This window comes from Fringilla coelebs (assembly GCF_963513975.1).
Source record: "Fringilla coelebs genome assembly, chromosome: 12".
Lineage (NCBI taxonomy): Eukaryota > Metazoa > Chordata > Aves > Passeriformes > Fringillidae > Fringilla > Fringilla coelebs.
Genome location: NC_140038.1, coordinates 16,540,142 through 16,560,286, shown reverse-complemented (window position 1 = coordinate 16,560,286; position 20,145 = coordinate 16,540,142). Strand labels below are relative to the sequence as shown.

The window sequence follows — 20,145 nt, the reverse complement described above, 5'->3', positions numbered from 1 at the left end:
CAGCTGGAGACAGGGAGATGCTGAGGGCAGGTGGGACACCCACACCAACTCAAAAGACTCATTATTTGGGTGGATCTGTGCAGTGATGCCCAGCAACAGAGATGTGCTCGACATCTGGCCTTCCCCTCCTTCAAAGCCCAGAGAACTGGCAGTGTTTGGGAAGAGCCAAATCCACTCCCTCTGCCACTCCTTGCACGAGAGCTCAGGTGTAGCCACTCCATATGGCTAATATAAACTGAAATGGCTAACCCTGAAATGGCTAAATCTGAAAATTCATCTACAAAGTACCCAGAGTGCAGGGGCCAGGGGTCTCCCTCACTGTCTGTTCTGCCAGGAGATCACCAGTGGTCCCCTGCTGTCCAGCCTGGGACAGTGAGCAGGCAGCCCCTGCACGTTCCAGTGGGACAAAGTGCTGATGTGACCCCCGAGGCACAAGGATGCCCCGTCCCCACGAACCACACAAGGCAGCAGAACGTCCCCAGGAGGTAAGTGGGGAAGGCACAGGCTGTGCAGAGACATCGGTGGTGGCAGTGGTGGCCTCGTGGCGCCTGGGAGAGGTTCAAATTGCTCTCCAGACCATGTTCAGGGCTGGTGAGGGGGCTGCCCCTGGGGGCACTCTGTGATGGGCAGCAGCTCAAGTGCCACCACCTGGCGCCAGGGGTGGGCTTCCAGCCCCACTTTGGCTGTGCCTGTCCATCCACTGTCTTGGGCTCTGAGTGCTTGGGGTGAGCCAGGACCAGCTGTCCAGGAGCAGCCACAACTGCAGAGTGATGTTTACCAAAAATGAGCTTTTTGCTGGGAACCGGCTCCCTCTAGAGGGTGTGCCCCACTGTAAAGCACAGCCCTGTCCTCTCACTGGGGTGCAAGGCAGAGCTGGGGGACACACCTGGCATCAGGGTGCTCACATTCTTACCTGCCTGCTTAAATCAAAATAAAAACATTTAAAAAGTCACTGGCCTCAGGTAGATTTACTCAGGCATGTAACACCCAGCCCAGCTCCCTGCAGCCCCTGTGCCTCCCTGCAGCTGAGCCCCATGGCTAACAGCCAGTCACTCTTTCCATTAGGAAATCCATTTTTCAGGAGCATATAACTCAGCTGTGAAATTTCACTCTTGGCTGAAACTTGGCTCAGCAGCAGAGAGACTGGGAAGGGCTGGACCCAGTGGCTACAGGTGTGAAAAGTGCTTTTAACAATGAGCTTTTATAACTTGGGAGAAATGGCTCCAACCCCTGCTCTGTGTGGGCCTCAGTGTGAGCAGTGGAGGGTAAAGAACAAAGCAAACCAGCCACTGGATGCCATCACATCCCACCTGGAGAGAGGCACATCCTGCCCAGGAGGGGCTGGGGACAGAGAGGAGAACTCACCAATGGCAGCAGGAACAACACTTCTCCTAGAGAAAGGGGAATTCTCCCCAGAAAGGGTAAAAAAGAAAGTTTACACATCCTCAAAGATCCATTAAACATGGAGGTGGGATAAATACATAATCATCAGTATCATCCCAGTGAAATCCTGGTGGATCGGGGTTAGAGAATGTACAGCTCCTTCCAATCAGGTAAAAATTCCCATCTGAAGAGGCTTCCAAGTCTCAATCACCACAGACTGCGAAACTATGTAAAAACAGGCAAGCAGAACATGCTTATTCCTGCACAGTGAAAATATCCATGGTGGCTTGGCTGTGGCTGGCAGGAAAGGGCCCTGTGATCCCAAACCAGCCCCCAGACCTGCCATGGGACCCCCAGAGACACCACGCTGGGGCCCTTCTGAAAATCTCAGTAACACTTTTTAATATACAAGAATCAAAAGTACAGCAGTTTTACAATGTAGGAAAATTTCATACATACTATATAAACAACATATTTACATCAGAAATCACTAGGACAGTGGCATTTCTTTCACAAATATAAATTAATATTAATTACTGTTTTTAGTCAACAGGTTTAAAGTCCGTATTTTTACAGTAAGAGTCCTTCTCTCCCCAGAGGGGAGGCAGAGGTGGGGAGGAAACGGGTGAAAGCAGAAAAATATTTTTGTGTGGATCACAAACCATTCACACAAGGACTTCAGCACTCGGTTCCGTGTCCATTTTGGTTGGGACCACATTGCCTGTCCCCACAGCAAGTTTTGGTCTGCAGGATTTCCACCATGTGAACTCATAACTTTACACCATTTCCAAAGAGGTCAGGCTGAAAAACTTTTTTTTAATAATTGAACCCCAGCAAGTTACTGCTTTTTTCTGCAAAGAGGCTGAAGGGAATCCCAGAGCTGGTTAGGAAGGAAGAGCTGTACCAATGCTGTCACAAACACCACAGGGAAGTTTATGGCTGTGGACGTGTCCCCTCTGATCCCGCTCCTGTCCCCGTGACTGTGTTTGGTTATGGTCCCTATGCTGAGGGGACATAAAATGCATAAAAGTGTGTGTGTGTGTATGCTCAGGGAAGACTGCCTCCCAAATCTCCTTCTCCAGCTTCACTAAAGCCAAACCCAGCAAAGACTCACCCATCATGAATGGACATGGTGTGACTTCAATATCAGGCTAAAATGACAGTGGGGACAGCTCTCCAGTGGATATGGGTAAAGCTTTCGCTGTTGCACAAGAAAGAAATCCCAACCATGCCTGGAACCTGGGATAAGCAAAAACCCCCACATCTCAACACAGAAAATGCCTCTTGCTGGGATCCAAAGTTCTCCTGCACCAGCCCTCACACTGGTTGCCAGTGTTGCCTTTGCTACATGAGTATGGCACAAACTTCCCACCGTGACAGCACCGTGACAAAAACAGCAATTCTCTTTGCCCCTCTGAGGCTGCCTCCATTTTCACATTAAAAGCTAATACCTCTGAAAAGAAAGGACCTCTTTGTTGAGTACCACAGCCTGCAATCACAGCTTAGTGGGAAACACCACGGAAATGTGCTCTCTCCACACCTCCCACCCCTCTGAGGGGGACTGTGGAAGACTTGCCTTCACCTCAGCCTGCACAGGTAAACACAAGTGTAACACTTGATCAGGGCAGCAAGTGCCCCATAGGAAACAAAACTGCCCTGAATTCGGTGGAAATCTTGCAACATAAAAACAAAAGGGGAACAAAACCCTTGCGGTGCGTCCCCTTGGAGCAGCGGGATGGGGAGGAGGAGAGATGGCAGCAGATTTCCAGGGATACACTGCATGGAGGAGTATTAGTGTCAGTTTGCATGCACCTTCCAAGGCACTGCCTGGAGTCAGGAAGCCAGCCCTGAACACCCACCTGCCCTCAGTCTTTAGGGGAAGGGACATCACAGCTTATTAGAGTCAAATACTGGCATCTTAATAGGAGGGCCCTGCCAAACAGGAGTCTGGAACAGCCTGGTCTTTAATACTGAGCTCAGGGTGGTGATGCAGCACCAAACACCACTCTCAGGGCAGCCTTTGTGGTCTCCAGGGAACCCCAACTTGAAAAATAATCACCCAAGGTGCTTCTGGCCAGCAGGATGTGCACAACAACCCCTCTCACCACACCAGTATCCAGGCTGGATGCTGGTTTTCATCAAATACTGTGGTTTGAATACTTGGAGTGTTTGTCCTGAAGTCCACTGAGCTGGGCTGCACATTCCTCTTTTCCCTCGGCCATGCTGGGCTCTAAGACATTGGCTCCAAGGATCTTTACAGATCAGTCCTGAATTCCTCATTCTGTCCCTGCTCACTGAGGTGCTAAGTCTTCAGGTTCATTTCCAATTTAGACAAACAAAAGGTCTGTAAGTGCAGGTACTTTTAGCAATTCAGAGTCACTGCTGACTGCTGGAAAGGTGACCATTCCCTGAACAGTGATCACTCCACTGGATTCCTATTTCACTTTGTTCTACCATCCCCTATCCTTCAGTTACAGTAAAGGTTTGTGATCACTGCCTTGTGAAGCACAGAAAGAAATTATTTGCCCAAAGACCAGAGGCAGGAAGATTAGGAGTTCCAGTATCTCCAGAGCCATCTTTTGATCTTGCACCTCCCAGCCAACATCTGTTAGTTCCTGGACCACCCAAGCTGCCCATGCCAGAAGACAAAAATTTTTTTATGAATTCCTGAGCCCTGTCCACTGGGAAATACTGTTCTCACCCCAATTTCTTTCCTGATGGTTAGAAGTGAACTAAACCTTTGCAAAGGATGTTGGCCTTTTTTACCCAGCTCTCACTTACCCCCAGAGTCAAGATTTGCCAATTCCAGCTCTGGAGATGGGAGGAAGATCCCCCCACCTCTTCTGTTGCAGGGGACACAACAGCAATCAAAGCAGAGCCAGTTTCTTGAAATGGATAAAGACATGAAAATGATACAATGGCCAGGAAAGTGATGGATTGTCACCAGCATGGCTCCAGCTCCTTTGGAGTCATTCTGCAGGGACCTCAAGTCCCTCTTTCAACCAAATTTGGCTGCTGAGGGACTTTCTTGTCCCTCCTTGAACATATCTTCCGATTGCCCCATGCTGGTGACACACAAATCCCAGCCCAACCAGTTTATCCCCAACCCCAAAGCAGCATCTGTCACGTAACATCAAGTCAGAGCAGGCACACAGCCCTCTGCACCATCCTAAGCAGCATCGATCTGCCCTCTCCTTCTGAGGAAACACTGGCTGGGGAAAACTCCCTTGGGTCCATTGGACTGAGGAAAACAAAAACAAAACAACAAACGAGGCAGCAAGGCTGGTTCCATGACAGAACAGTTCAATGGTAAAAAAAGGGGAAAGGAAATGGCAATCTAAACCAGAATCAAGAACTAGGGAAAATCTTCCTCCACCCACTCCCCCAAATTCCTCCTTGACCCAGCCAGATGATAGCAGCATGTTCAGAGTTTCTCGTTGCTGGCTTGGAGAAAGCAGCCACCGTCGCACCAACTCCAGCATCTCGGACGTGCGCTTCGCCCTCTCCGTCGCTTTACGCTTTCCGAATGTTCCAGTTATAATCTGGATTGTTTTTCTGTTCCAATGACCTATCCAGAGGTGACCTGTGATCGAGAGGTGACTTGGAATCGTGGGGGGATTTCTGAGAGGGGGGCGAGCGAGGGTCCGACACCGTAGGGTGAGACGGAGGGAGGGGCTGTTTGTAATCGCCCAGTTTGTCTGTGTGGAAGGACCGGTAGTGGTCCGAAGGTCCTTGGCCATGGTAGCCCATGGGTGGCCTGTGGTCAGACATCCTCCGGAAATCCTGCTGGTGGTAGTTCTGAGGCCTGAAGTCCTCGGACCGTCGGCGTTTGGAATCGTGGTGGTGCCTGTGCAGAGAAAAATGGACAGAGATCAGCTCCCCAAGCCCACTGAGGTGGGGGCAATGTCTTAGGTTGGAAATGGGCGTGCATATTCTATTCCTATCTGTGGAGCAGTTATCTTCTGTTCATTGGGCAGTGTTTCTTTATCTCTTCCACAACCAATCCTCCCTCTGGGAAATATCTTCTGTTAATGGGCCAATGAGTGTCACTGTATGACTGATAAAATTACATCATCCCATTGGGGGTGCTCCGCCCAGGGGGAGGAGCCAACCATTCCTATCTGGATATAGTCAGAGGTATGGAAGACCACAGGCAGCCTTTTCCACTGGATTCCCAGAGGAAGACCTGGCTCATCTACACTACCACTGGAGGTACTACTACCTTCCTTCAGAGGAAGACTACACCCTTCTACAGGATCCTTGCTTCAACAGAACCACGCCTGGCACTGCAGGAGGGCTGCAGCCACCATTTAATGGGACTGCTGCCAACACCCTGACCCACGGGGCATCAGCTCCTCTTCTGACTCTGTCAGTGTTGTTTTGTATTACTGCATTGTTTACTTTATTCTTTTTATTTTATTCCCTAATAAAAAACCTGTTATTCCTCCTCCCATATCTTCGCCCGAGAGCCCCTTACTTTCAAACTTATACCAATCCAGAGGGAGGGGGTTTACATTTTCCATTTCAGGGGAGGCTCCTGCCTTCCTTAGCAGAAGGCCGTGGCTCACCTGTCGTAGTAGTCGCGGTGGCCCCGGTGGTCGCGGTCGCTGTTGTACTGCTCGTAGGGCCTCTTGCGGGACAGGTTGTTTGGTCGGTAGTTGCCGGAGCTGCGGTGGGGGTCCCCCCGCGATCGCCGCTCCCCGTAGTGGTGGTCCTTGTACCAGTGCTGCTCGTACTGGTGGTGCCGCTCCCCGCCCCACATCTGGTTGCTGTTGCCACCGTAGTTGAACTTTCGTTCCCTCTGCCAGTCTCCTCGGTCTGCCGTGAGCAAAGAGCACCTCTGAGTCTCTTCCGTGTTTTGGTTTAAGCCCATTTGCTTCCCTGAATTCTCCAATAGCTATTGACACCCCTTTAACTTTTTCCTCCCTCAACAACGTGGGCCAATTTTATTCTTTTAATTTCTTTATCACTATTTCTTTATCATCCTCACAAATCTTACTCACGTTCTTTTCCTCACTACATCACCAGCAGTAAGTACAGTGGTACTGTATGTTCTATCCCATCTCCTTTAAACCTGGGCAGCCACAAGTCCCAGAAGGATTTGTGTCCAGGAGCGTTAGGGCAGAAGGGAAGGTTTCTCCTGGCCTGCCAGCGCTCACCTGTGTTGCTGAAATGTCTCTTGTTTGGGTGGCCGTAGTTGTCCCGGGGGTGGCCGTGCATCTGCTGCTGGGTGTGGGAAGGGGGCATGTGGATCTTCTGGGAGTGAGGATTGTGAGGCACGTGGGACTGGGACATCACGGAATCACGGCTGGAGCCTGAAGGCTCTGGGCGGAACGGCTTCTTCATGCTGGACATGTCCTCCTTCTTCTTCTGCTCCTGCAAGGTGGAACAGAGGGATACAGCTCAGCTGCTCTCCCACCAGAAGAGCAGGCCTTGTCTGCCAGGCTCTGGATTTTCCTGCCTCTTTGAGGTGAGCCAGCTCCGTGCTCAAGAGCAGCACAAACGTGGTGGAGGACAGGCACAGTTTGGCAGCTCTGCTTCTACACCTGATCTCTACAGGGCAGCACGCCCAGGCTTTTCACTCCACAGGGAACTGAACATCACATGCCACACCAAACAATGCTTTTGCTTGGTCAGGACAGCCAGGACAAAGTGACCAGAAATGCCACATGAAAAAGAAGGCAAATGCAATCAGACTGTTTAGATGTTGAGAAAAATCACAGTGCCAACAACAAAGAACACCCACGGTAAGAGGCAGAAAGAATTGGCACTTCCAGTGCAGCAACTTTTAAGGACAGAAATCAAAGGGAAAGCACGTCAGGTCTCACCTCCTCTTCCTGTGATCTTTTTTTATGAGCCATCTTGTAGAGTTTGTGTAGTTTTCTGGCATCAAATTCTGTGAATTTTGACACAAATATCCATAGGTTCCTAGAAGGACATGAACATTTTCTGTTAAGTGCTACAGCAGCAGTTTAACTGCCAACAGCTTCCAAACCAACATCAAATTCCTTCTACCCTCTCTGGAAAACAGTCTCAGCTCAGGACAGGATAATCAGGAGGGCAGGAACCACATTCTTCAAAGTAAAACAAAGAGGTTTGCAGTGGTTTATATGATTTAGCTTTGAAATCAATTTTAATGAAACCAGGATAACTTGAAGAGAAAACATTTGCCTGGGACTGGTGATGGAAGACCATCCCTGGAAGTGTTCAAGGCTCAGGCTGAATGGAGCTCTGAGCAACCTGGTCTAGTGAACTGTGTCCCTGCCCATGGCAGGGGGTTGGAACTGGGTGATTTTTAAGGTCCCTCCCAATCCAAACCATTCCATGATTCTGTGATTCTGTAGGCTGAGCGGACCAGAAAACACAAGATTTCACGGGTTAAATAAGAGGCAAATGGCACATCCATCCACAAAAAAACCCAGCAGCCTCTGACTACCATTTCAAAATACCCTAGACCAGCTAAGGAAAACAAAATGATCCCTCACCTTCTCCACAGCTTGATGTGATCCTGGTCAGTGTAGGCTTTAAGGCACTCAGAGATGCGATCACCGATTTTCAGGAGGCAGTTGCGTGTGTGCTCCAGCTGTTCTTGGACTGTCAGTCCCTTATCAGGCTTATCAAGTTGCTTCAGTGCTTTCTTGACTGGTCTCATCCTTTCCTTGCACTTGAAAGAGCAAAAGAGAGGAGAAAGTGATTAATTTGGCAGAGGGCTCTACATCATTGCCCTGTTAATCGAAAAGAAGCTCATTTAGTTTTATCTGGCCATTAGGCAAGGAGAAATCAGCTATAAAATAGCAAATTATTAGACAAGCTGCAGACAATCATCAGTAAAAGACAAGATTTTCCCCACCTCCACTGTCCCTGCCTTTTAGGAGGGAAAAATTTGCTTTGCAAGCAGTAACCACACATAGTCTGCCCCTGCACGGATCCCGTGGCAGGCAGGGAAGTGCATCCAAGCCTCCACACGCTGAACCAGCCACTCCAGCTGAAAGACTGCTCAATTCAATCCTGTCCAATCCCATCTTTGGTCACTTTAATGCTTGCTTTTACCAAAACTAGCAGACATGAGATGAAAGCACCGTGTTTTTCAGCCTGGGCACATCAACACCTCGCACAGATAGGGAATCAGACAGGTTTTTTGACTGCCTGCCTGGATCTTTTGTACATCACAGAAGGAAAGTTAAAGAAAAAGACAAAAAACCCCACAGGACCTTCAACAGTACAGAGATTTGCATTGAGAAAACCGCTTTTAAGAAGTGATATTTCAGCCAAGGAGAATCCGCCATGACGATTTTACTAAAAGGCAATTTTTACAACGAGCCTGGTGGGCATGTTTGCTGTGAGAGCATTTACACAGCTCTGCACCTCCAGCAAGGTCACCCTCAAAACTCTCCTGCATCTCCTTGCCTCTTGGCTCCTTGGCTTCTACAAGAGAGGAATGTAAGGCTGCAGGGTGTCCTGTAACTCAGGGCTGCCAGCTGGGCAGGGGAAGTCACCAGCTGAAGCAGAGAGCCCTTGTGCATGCCCTGCTGACAGGCTCTCAGCTGGCAGCACTGGTGGGCAGCTCTTGTCCAGGGTTGTCCTGCCCTGCTCTCAGATCAGCCAGAGGAAACCCCTGTGGGGCACTAGGAGGGGGTTCAGCCCCCAACACCTAAAACACATCCTTGGATGACTTCTGAGCAAACCTTGGCTGCCTCGCTGGGCTCTCAGCACTGCCCTCCCATCTCCCAAGGAAAATACTCACTATGCTGAATGTTTCTTGGTCCAGATCATCATCCTCATCTTCTCCAATGGGGATTGGCTCGCTCCCTGCAGTGATGTGGACAGGACCCTGTGATCTCTTCCCTTTACTTCCAGATTTGGCCTCGCCACCTTTAGGCTTTACAAGGACAAATTACACACATCACGCGATGAGCCAGAATGGAGGATCCCCAGTGACCCAGCTAGCAACCTCCACACTATTGTTACTGGCAGTTGCTAAACCTGGGCACCGTTCCTACAACTTTCCTCCCAAAATCTCCAACTGTTGAGCTGCAATGGCTCTGTTTAGCTTTACATCATCCATGAGGGAGCAGGGAGAAGTCAGAGCCAACAGTTTGCACATGAATACGATATTCACACTCAGGGGGAGAAAACAATGTTGAAGACTTGGAAGAGAGGTTAAAATAAAGAGTATCTCTCCCTTGCAAAGGACAGAGATCAGGGTAGTCTCATATCTACAAGCATCTGCAACTTTATGTGATATCACTAGTTCTCAAATCATGGCCTGTTCATGTACATTTTTACCTATATGACTTACTTGCAGTCAAAGCCACACCAAAATCTCTGGAAAGCAAACTTTCCCCTACATAGGCAACAAAACTTCTTAAGTTTGCACTTATGACCTCAGTGTCAAAACACACTGAGCATGTAGTACATACCTGTTCCTTGGACAGGTACTTCAGGTCATTATTATGGAAGCTTTTACCCCCCCTTCCAATTTGCACCCAGCCTCAGGGCAGTTGTACCCAAAATCCAAGAGACATTTGAGTCTCCAGCATACCAGTGATGTTGAAACACTCACTCTGTTGAGTCCTGAATAGTGACAATGACAACTTACAGTCTCGATGGTGTGGACACTTGGGTCATTTGGGTGAGTTTAAATTAAAGGGGAATACAGACAAGGACCTGCCAACCCTGTGATAAATCACAGCTGGACAGAACTTTGATCTGAGTGCTCCAGGCTCTTTCCTTAGCATCAGCTCTGTGGCCATGTCACAGGGACAGCTGTACTTTAAAGGCAGCCTGACAAAATCTCTTCCATTTTGGTCACATTCCATGAAGCTTTAGCACATATTGCCTTTTCTACTTTTTATGGCAACTCAGAAGGGCTGAAAAAGGGGTACCCCCTCACCCCACGGTGCTTCATTGATGTCTCTGCACACAGGGCCTTTAATTAATCCAAAGTCTCACAGTTTGTCCTGCTCAGGGACTTCCCTATCAGGCTGCTCCTGAAAGTACCACATACCTTCTCTTTCTTGTCTTTTGTCTTCTTTTTCTCTTTATCGCTTTCCTTTTCTTTCTTAGAGGATGTCTGTTTTTCCTTGTTCTCTTTGTTCTCTTTCTTCTTCTGTTTCTTTTTCACTGGGCTCTTGTCCAAGCCATCCTCCTAGAATATCAGTCACAGCACAAAGTTGGAGTCCCTCACCTCATGTACATTTTCTTCCATAAAACATCCTTAAAACATAGGCAACTTCTGAGGTCTATCCAGATTTACCCTCACACCTCTTCAAGCAGACATCAAGCCCTGCTCAAGCAGCTGCCATCCCCCCAAAGGTGACAAAAGGGTATGAAAACCAGACCAGCCCCACTCTGTGACAAGCTGGCAAGCTGCAGAGCAGCCCTGCTCTCCTGTGCCAGCTGCACTCCAGAACGATCAGCCCCTGAGGTAGATACTGATCAGCACACGAACAAAAAGCCTCAGACTGCAAGCCAAACCACTCAAAGTCTGAACATTTTCTAAGCAACAGCATGACCTTGGTAAACTCCAGCTTCACCACGGGCTGACGTGCCCAAAAGGAGAGGGAAACAATTCTTCTTTCTCTCCTTTATAAGGGTAGCAGGCTTTGTCCTGAGACAACCTTTCCCCTGAGTCAATGTGTGGATGTTTGTGGCCATTCTGGGATGCCCCAAATCCCTTAAAGCACGGAGCTAAAAGAATAGGTGGGAAAGGTCCTTCTTTCACACCAACAGCTGCATGGGTGGTTTTGTGAGTTTGCCAATGCTGTGGGAATTCACTCTTAGTGCCTCTGACTCCGGGGGGCTTTGCTAGGAATGCTTCCCAAGGTGAGGTTGGGCAGTAACAGCAGAGCCCAAGGAAACCTGGAAAAGCCACTGCTCACCAAGGCTGACTCACCTTGACTTCACCCTCTTCTGACTGGTTGTCTGAGTGCCGTGGAGAGGAGAGTTCATTCCCATGCTCATCTTTGACTTTGGGAGCCTTGTTCTCCTTCTTCACTCGTGGTTTCCTCTTCTTTAGCTTGCCCTGGTAAAAACATAGAACAAGTCAGGGAAAGCAAATAGCTACAGCTACTTCCTGGGGACATTTCCCATCTCCTGAACATTGTGCAAACAGCTGCAGGTCTTGCAGGCTGGCAGGAAACCTGATGAGCCCAAATCCTTCAGTAAGAGCAGTAATAACCTGCCCCTTATTAATTATCATTTAAATGAGAATTATCACAATGTAATCAGACAATAAGTCCATATTCTTTCATAGAAATGATGTCTGGCGACCTGGGAACACAGGGTGTCTCCTGCCATCAGCCAACCCCTCCCCCTGAAACCCCCAGAATCAAGAGGCCACATCTCACCTCTTCCCCATCTTTCATATTTTCTTTCTTGTCCAGATCTTTTTTCAGCAGTTTCAGTAGATAATCAACTCGGGTCTGGAGCTGTTTTCCCTGAGGTTTCTTATCTGTCTCAACGGGTAGGATCTTTGATAAAGCAGAAAAAAAAATATATATATATACACCCATATGCACAAAACTTGACAAAAGATTTACACGTTAGCAGCAGCCCTTCCAGGCCCAGCAAAGGGCAGCAGATGCTGAACCTTCTGGGGGAACAAGAAGGCTCAAGCCTTCCTTTCCCCTCTCAGACTGTCCCTGTCTGGCCAAAGACAAAGCTCCTAGCAAGCAAGGATCCCTCCCCTTGGAATCCTGCACAAGTTAAAGGATCCCAAGGCTTGCTAAGTTCTCTTGAAGGAAAAAAGTCCTTTACAAGCTACATTTGGGACTTTGAGCTGCAAAACTGAGTCCACTCGCCTTGACACCTCAGATTTGTTTGTGGCAGCTTGGTCACAGCAGCCCAGTCACTCTGGTAACCTGAGACATTGCTACAGCAGGGGCACAGATGCACAATTTTTAGTGGAAAACAAAGCTGAAAGGTGACACTTTGTGGAGGAAATAGCTCAGCTTGCCAGCTAGGTTTGCTTCATACTTCACTGGAAAATGGGTGGCGTGTTTCAGGCAGCTGTTTCCATTGCAAAATGCCTTTCTGAGCTCCACACATGGAGGGCTCTCAGGCAGAGCCTGATCTTTGCTAAGAGCACCAGCAGGGATGTCAGGGGAATGCTGCAGGCTGGCAGCAAAGCTGGTGTGGAGATTCCCAGTGCTCCTCAGCCCTGCACTGCAGTTTCCACACTCTTTCCACCACACTGACACAACGGATGGTGGATTATTTTTAACCCAGATCATTTCAACATGGTGCCTGTAAACTGTTCTTGTGGGGATGACTGAGGAACAGAGGAACTAGATGGAGGCTTTCCAGCTGGCTGTGCTGCCATTCCCAGTCATGTAACCGTACCCTCGAAGCTAACACGGACCAGCCTTGACATAAGCAGTGTCAAATCTGTGAAAAATTATTTCCACTCAAAAATTCACACTCAGCTTCCTGTGAGATGCTCAAGGAAACATCAAGTCACAGCCTCTTCCATCCTGTGCATGGAACCACACATGTCAGCATTGCCATTTTCTACCTGCATCAGTTCACCTGGTACTGCCCACCAAACGACACAAGTCTGCTTTCCATCGAGCACGCAACATTGCATGAAGGCCACTGTTTTCCTCATTACTATTGATCATGGTTTTTGGAGTAGTTACAAACATCAACATCTGTTTCTGGAGTAAATGAGGTGTGTTTGCTATGAGCACTGCAATGGACCCAATGGAAGCAGCAAGCAAAGCCACCTACCTTATCAGATAACTTCAACTCCGGATCTGTTTTAATTAGCTCCCAGTTTCCATAACCATGCTCGTAAATTCCCACTAACAAGCGAGAATCCTCCTCCACTCCCCAGTCTACATCAAAATGAGCAGCTTTGACACGGCACGTCAGGCGGTACCTAAAGGCATTTCAAACACGAGCTACTTTTAATGCTGTGGAGGATAAAGCAAATCCACACATCCAGGCTATTCTCTTTCCACCACAAAATCCAAATTCCCTGAGTCTCTTTTTGCTTTGCCTACTTAGCCAAACTCACTTCTTCCTTTCCTCTGGGTCCGAGGGGATGGATTTGTGCAGCATTTCAAACTCCTCTTCGTGCTGGATGATGGATTTCACATTGACTTGGACACCAGAAATCTTGATGGTAGGGCCTCGTCTCTTTCCAGGTCCTTTCCCTGCTCAGCAATAAAACACAGCAATTAAGGGAACTCTTACAGAAGGAAGACTCTCTGTAAAATGGCTTCACAGACAGTGATCAAGATCTTGCCTGCAACCTCTTATTTAAACATAAGGCTGAAAATATAAATTTTCTTCCACTAACTCGCTTAGATCTGCAATTTAAACACCTCCCAGTACCATTTTCTTAAAGTACACTGGAGCTGTTGATTTTGCAGTCTTGGTCAGCTGCAACAGGCAGAGACCCAGCAGGAAATCCATCCCTGACTCTGTATGTCCAAACAAACAGCAAAGAACAGCCAGACAGAGAGTGGGTGGTGATCCCAGCTCTGGGACCCAGCTTTACCATGGGGTGCACAGCACCAGTTTGATTTCCAGTCCCAGGAGCAGTTAAAATAAGATCTGCTTTGCTTTGTGGCCCAGCATTCAATGAGCTGGTCACTTCAGCCTCTCCCCACAAAAATTCACATTCAGAGGAAGCCAACAGACCCAAGTGGCACTGCCCAGTCTGAGCAGAAAGCTCAGGGGCTCCTGTCTGAGGGTGAGAGCTGCCTGGCAGAGATGGGGTGGTTAAAGTGTGTTCTTGTTCATTGCTTCTAAGTCACAATGCGGCCTCCCTGTCCAGCACTGGAATGGTTTTCTCACAAGCTCCATGGAACACTCCCAAAACCACCCTAACAGCAGCACACAACCCCCTTCCCTACCTTCTGCTGGATTTTCCTTCAGCTGCTCCTCATACTCCTGCATTGCTGACACACAGCTGTTGTGGATGAGCTCCCCTAAACGCTTCAGGTCAGCCACAGACTTGTCCACCAGCTCAGCATCCCGGGCAATGCACTCCAGCCTGGGGAACAGGGACAGTTTTGTGTGTGATACAGCAGTTCTGCTCTCCATCACTTCCTATTCAATTGTTTCACAGCTCAGTGCTGTACAAATGTGAATGTCTGAAACATGCACAAGTTGAGTTTGTGCAGGAAACAACCCAGGTTTTGTCTTTTTTTTGGTCTAACAGCTGCAGTGCAGATGTAGAAAAACTGATCCATTCCTCTGGATTTTTTAGTACCAAAGCAAAGGTGAGAACTGTCTCTCTTGGGGACAACAGGGACCCTCTGTGACTGTCCAGTATTCCCTCAGGCTTTTCCAGTTCCACATTAACTCCATTTGATGGTCCAAAGCTGCCATCTGCTGTCCCTTTTGTCTCCCTGAAGTCAGTAACATCAAGATTCACATGCAAGCCTTGTTTCCTACCAGGAAGGTAGAACCAGCTGAAAAAGCACTGAATTTCTCCTATAATACATTCAGGGAACTCTGCCTCAGCCCTGAGACCTTTCCAGAGCCAGCACAGGGCCAGAGCCCTGCAGATCCATGTTTAAGGATGGTGCCTCTCTTTGTTTCCCTTCAGGAGGGAGAGAGCATGGAAAGATGCTTCAAATTCACTCCTGAGGCTAACGTGCATAGAGAAGCTTGGCAAGAGTTTTGGGTAGCATTTGTTGTTCTGACAGCTGCTCCCTCTCCTCTCTGGGCAGTGGGAATGCCCCAAGGGCAGGACTGTGCCAGCAGGACCCTGCTGTGTCACAGCCTGGCACCACGACGGCTCCAGCTGGTTCTTAGCCAGCATTCATCAGTGCCCATCAGCAGAGACACCAGGGAGTGCAGAGCAGTGCTTGGGGTCTGATGGCAGGACAGCAAGGCTTGTGCTGTCTGTGCAGGCTGTGGCAAACACAGAGCAATGTGTGCCTGGAGTGCTCAGGAGTGCAATGTGCCTCCGTGATTCCCCTCTGGAGCAGGGCCAGGCTGGGACTCACCTTTCAAGAGGCAATCCAAACTTCTTGTAAGCCTTGATAAACCTAAAGAGAAAAAAAAACAAAAAACAAAGAAACCCCTAAACTAGCTGCCATAAAAAGTAGGACCAATATCACAAATATGCTTGAAAATATTAATTACAGCCTGTCACATTATCACCCTTGCATTCCCCACTGATCAGCTCAGCATCCCTCAGCACTGGGAAGCCTCATCCATTAGCCCCCACAAAGAGTTTTGTGACCTTGGCTGAGGAAGAACACAACATTGTTATGAATGTTGAGTGTTTGACAGATGAGGGGTAAAAAAAAAAAGGAGAGTGGTTACTGTAGGGCAAAAAAAAAAAAAAAAAAATAGAAGAAAGCATTGGCTCACACCATGTTGGGAATTATTAACTTCATTTTTCCAGGAAGAAAAGAGGCATTAAATCAATGTCATTAGTAATTTTAAAGCTTGGGCTGTAAACGTAGCAACCCATCACAGAAGAGCCAAATGTGGTTCAATCCATCACAGAGGTTTGCAGATGAGGTTTGCTATTTATTTTCATGTCTTATTTTTATTGTGAAAATCCCTGCTGTGGCTAACACATCTTTAGAGCTAGAGTTGCTGCAATCAAACATTGCCTTGAGCTGGGAGTAGACACAATAGCTACAATTACAGGTTATTTTTAAAAAGAATTAATTTTCTGCCTTCTCATCTTCATTTTGTATTCTTGCAGCCCCTTTTTGCTACATCACAATAACCTAAATGGCTGTTATATTGCATGTTGTAACATGTCCTCCATGGTTTCAAGATGGTTATGGGGCAGCTATCACAGCCCAAAAACTCTGTTATCTCCTGTTTAAAAATATACCAGCTCAGAGATAGAGAGTTAAGGAAAACTCATAACTACCTCTCTTCCATCTTTGGCTGAACATCTGGGTAGAGCTGTAAGACAAAGATCTCTGGGAAAGACTCAAGAATTAGAAGATCGAAGAAGAAAACAATATTCTGAAATTCAGTCTCCAGCTGACATCAGAGACTGACACACAACCACTCGTATCAACAGGACCAGGACTTCTCATGAGGTCATTTTGTCAGAGCCTGCCTTTCACTGAGAGCTTAAATCAGCAGGATGACTGCCAGAAAAGTGTCAGGAAGGCCAGAGCTCTTGGCTTCTCCAGGTCTGCAGCTCATGGCACCAAAGGCCTCACATGTTATACAGCATTAGCTCCATCCACTTTGCCCACAATTTTAGGATTAATTTTAGGAAGGCACCAGCTTCACTGTGTCCTAACTAAAGACAATCCAATCAGCTCTGCACTGACCTGAATGTTAAGGTCAGCTGGGATCAAACTGAATTATATAAAGGTGCAGAAGCTGTGCCAGTGAACCAGCTCTGCCTAACCACTTACAGGTGAACACATCCTGGATTAATCTGGGATTTTCCCCACCTGCATGGGATTTCTATATTTGTCTTCTGAACTGTCTCTTGTGCCCAGCACTGACCTCCTGATTTCAGCATCAGTAAATCCTTCCACGGTGTCTTTTCTGACACTCCGAGGGCGTCCCCTGCGCTTGGGTCTCTTCTCATCGTCGGTGTCGTCAGTCTCACTTTCTGACCCAGATGATCTCTGAAGCCTCCTCTTGGTCTCTGCATCAGATTCACTGTCATTTGTCTGAGCCTGCAGGTGCCAGAGAAACAGCAGGACAGTTAACAATGCTCATCTAATCAGCTAACAAGCTTTTCTGTCCCTCCGTGCACTGGCACTATCTAACGGACTGCAAAACACCTGAGCATCCATTCCTGAGGATGCAGCCCAGAGAGGCTGCACAGCCTTGCAGCTCCCAGCTGGCTGAGGCTGTGGTGGTCATCCTCCTATTTTGAAAACCAGGACACCTCAGATATTAACCTGGATTCATCCAACATGAATCATCTTTGTGTTTTTCACATCACTGTTTTTCTCCAGCTCACCCCACAGAACTGTTCTAACCCCTTAAAGTCCCACATCCCAGCAGAGCATCCTTGCACAGTCAGCTTTCTTTTGGATTCGGGCAGATCCCATTACATAAAGAAGAACTTGGGAAGACACCATCTCTTTTGCTTCTCAGGATCCAGATTTAAGCAAGAGCCACCCAGGGAGCTAGAGAGCCCAAGGAAAAGAGACAGCCAAAAAATGGCAAGATCTGCAGCAAAATCCAACACAATTGGGTACTTTGCTTTGTGGTCACTAAAGATTCTTTTGATTTTGTCGGCTAAGGTGAGATGAGTCGCACCAAGTGCAGTCTGGGCCCTCAGGCTGCATCCCAAACCATTGGTGCAATGCACAGTGCCCAAAAGAGGCCACTGTGCTACCTCTGTGCTTTATTCCCAACCAACTTTGGGGGAGGGAAAGATGCTCAGATGGCAGGGAGGCTTCCCCTGAGCATTCTCTCTGGCAGCTCTCTCCTCCAGCCTCTCATCCCCTCATGATGGGCTGTACCTTTTTCGTTGAGCTCCGGATTCGAGGCAGCATGTAGATTTCCTCCAATTCTTTCTGCCTTTCTTCCTCCTCCACCTTTTTCCTCTGCTCTTCTGGAATGATATCATCCCAGTCCTTCTGGGACCGCTCGTCCAGCTCTGTCTCTTCCTCCTCCATGGTTGCAAAGTTGGCAACCTTTTACAAGCAAAGGAGAAGTTTTAGCAATTCCCTCCCCAGGCAGGAACACTCCAGAGCTGTCTGCTAAGCCTCAACTTCTTCTCCATAGGAATTCTGCCAACACTTCCATAACTACTCCATAATTGATCCCTATGCCACTACATTCCTGGCTCCTTGCCCCGTCTTTGGACTAACAGCTTTTGAGGAAGTACGTGCAGTTTAAGGAGTACTGCTGAGTATTTGTAAATTATTGGGTTTGTTTCCAAATTTGGTAAATTCTGTGTTTTATTCACAGCTTTCAAAACCACTTTCCTGAAATTAAATTAATACCTACCTCAGGGGGGTTGGAACTGGATGATCTCTAAGTTCCCTTCCAACCCAAACCATCCTGTGATGATCTCTGCGAGGTGTTCCTGCCTGGTACTGACCTCAGCTCCCTGGCAGGGTGTGGGGAGCCCCATTCCCACAGCCCAGCACAGAGCCTGGGGGGATCCATACCTTGAACTGTGAGAGCAGCTCGTCCGTGGCACTGGTGGACACCTCATTCTCCCGGGTTTCAGCCAGACGCAGAATCTCATCGATGTCCATCTCCTGCCAGTCAGGGAGAAGGAGGGATAAAGCAGAGGGTGCCAGGCACAGCAGGGAGTAAGAGGCTTTGAGAACAGGCTCGTGTGCTGATATGAGCTAAATAAAGTGCAAATATCTGCAGGGTGTCATCCCAGAGGGCAGGGATGAACTACCTCAAGTGGGACAATGAAGTACAAATAAGGTGACAGAAGAGAAGGAAAGGACTGTCAAGGCTGAACAGTGGGGAAGATTTCCAGGCAGAGAGATGTATGAACTGTAGACTGTTTCCCTGGGGAGAAGCAGCTCAGCTGCTTGGACCATTAAGAGAATTGGTCAAAACACTCAATGCTAAACTGTCAAGCAATGTTGCATGGAGGCAGGAGAGAGCGACCTGTTCACTGCACTGTGCTGACTCCTGCCTCACTCAGAACCACCCAAAAAGGTGCCCAGAAGAGGCAGGGAGAGGATTCATAAGGCTGTTATGTCACTAGCTAATAATCCTCAGAAGGCAAGGGACTCTCTTGGTGATCATTACAATTTAACAACAAGGCTGTCCTCAACCCCTGATCCCCCAGTGCCAGACTCTGCTTCCAGCTTCTCCAGACTCCCACATGTCCTATTCACCAACTTGCTCTCATGCACAAGGCAAGAACAAAGCAGGAGCAACCACACACAGTCCTTCTTGCAGACTAGAGAGCACTACAAACTGCTGTGTGATTTCAATTTCAAACTACCTGAGGCTCTGACTCTTCCCCTTCAAGCTCCTTGAAAAGATCTTCAGCTCCAAACTTCAAAATAGCTGTCAGCTCCTCTTTGTTGAAGGGATTTGAGCTGCAAGAGGAAAAGAAGGAAAAGGTATTTTGAGCTGTTCAGTCAGAACTGCTATAGCACAAAACCATAACAAAGTTTTTCCTAATTGAAGCAAGGAGTAAGTTTTCTACCCAGCACTATAAAAAGCATTGTTATTATTCTCTTTCCTGCTCCAGCACAGACAAAGACTGCAATGGGAACCACCTCCATCTACTGGGGGAAATGAAGAGAATCTGAGGTCACTGCCAAAATGCAACTGTTCCACAGCCAGGTTCCCTCAGACCAGGATGATCTATGGGTGAGAGAAAGAAGCAAAAACAAGTAGTGCCCTAAAAGTAATTTAAAACGTCCGTTCATCTTTATCCTATGTATCCAAATGAATGGCTGAGAAATCAGTGGAAGCTGCCATTATGTATTAGCCTTCTGCCCTGTACCCTATCAAATAAGTACTGGGAAATGCCAGCAGGGAAGGCTGGTTATGCCACGTGTTCCAGACATTTCTGCTTCCTGACACAGCCACGTACTTGGATCTCCCAGAGTTGTTGTCCAGAACAGTCCGGCCAGTGGTGTCCATACGCTGGATAACCAGATGATCCAGCACCATTTTCTTCTTGGCTCTCTCAATGATCTCCTCCTCCACTGTCCCCTTGGTGACCAGGCGGTAAATGTTCACCTGAGAGGCAAAAAGAGACCACAGCTATTTCCTGGACAGGCTCTGCTGATACAGCAATGCATCCCTCAGCTGTTTTCACTGGGCTGCTGACATTGTCTCTTCATGTACAGATGTGCTTTTTCAGAAGAAAAACAA

At 48.1% G+C, this 20,145-nt stretch overlaps 1 protein-coding gene across 5 annotated transcripts in view; it reads right to left on the bottom strand.

Moving 5' to 3' along the window:
• Positions 1-1,777: 1,777 nt before the first annotated feature.
• The window catches only part of CHD2 (chromodomain helicase DNA binding protein 2), a 54,797-nt gene continuing 36,429 nt past the window's right edge, over positions 1,778-20,145 (bottom strand). For 4 of the 5 annotated variants that reach the window (XM_084214035.1, XM_084214034.1, XM_084214036.1 and 1 more), the window contains 18 exons: positions 19,862-20,010; positions 19,262-19,358; positions 18,459-18,551; positions 17,805-17,978; positions 16,831-17,006; positions 15,348-15,389; positions 14,247-14,386; positions 13,403-13,541; positions 13,114-13,264; positions 11,733-11,855; positions 11,279-11,407; positions 10,391-10,531; positions 9,128-9,262; positions 7,869-8,047; positions 7,212-7,311; positions 6,543-6,759; positions 5,952-6,201; positions 1,778-5,230 (listed from right to left, as the gene is read on the bottom strand). In XM_084214035.1, the coding sequence (XP_084070161.1) occupies positions 4,897-5,230; positions 5,952-6,201; positions 6,543-6,759; positions 7,212-7,311; positions 7,869-8,047; positions 9,128-9,262; positions 10,391-10,531; positions 11,279-11,407; positions 11,733-11,855; positions 13,114-13,264; positions 13,403-13,541; positions 14,247-14,386; positions 15,348-15,389; positions 16,831-17,006; positions 17,805-17,978; positions 18,459-18,551; positions 19,262-19,358; positions 19,862-20,010 (2,769 nt within the window). In that variant the 3' untranslated portion in view covers positions 1,778-4,896. Of the gene's footprint in view, positions 5,231-5,951; positions 6,202-6,542; positions 6,760-7,211; positions 7,312-7,868; positions 8,048-9,127; positions 9,263-10,390; positions 10,532-11,278; positions 11,408-11,732; positions 11,856-13,113; positions 13,265-13,402; positions 13,542-14,246; positions 14,387-15,154; positions 15,390-16,830; positions 17,007-17,804; positions 17,979-18,458; positions 18,552-19,261; positions 19,359-19,861; positions 20,011-20,145 lie in introns of those variants that run through there. The other variant, XM_084214038.1, reaches the window with a different exon arrangement.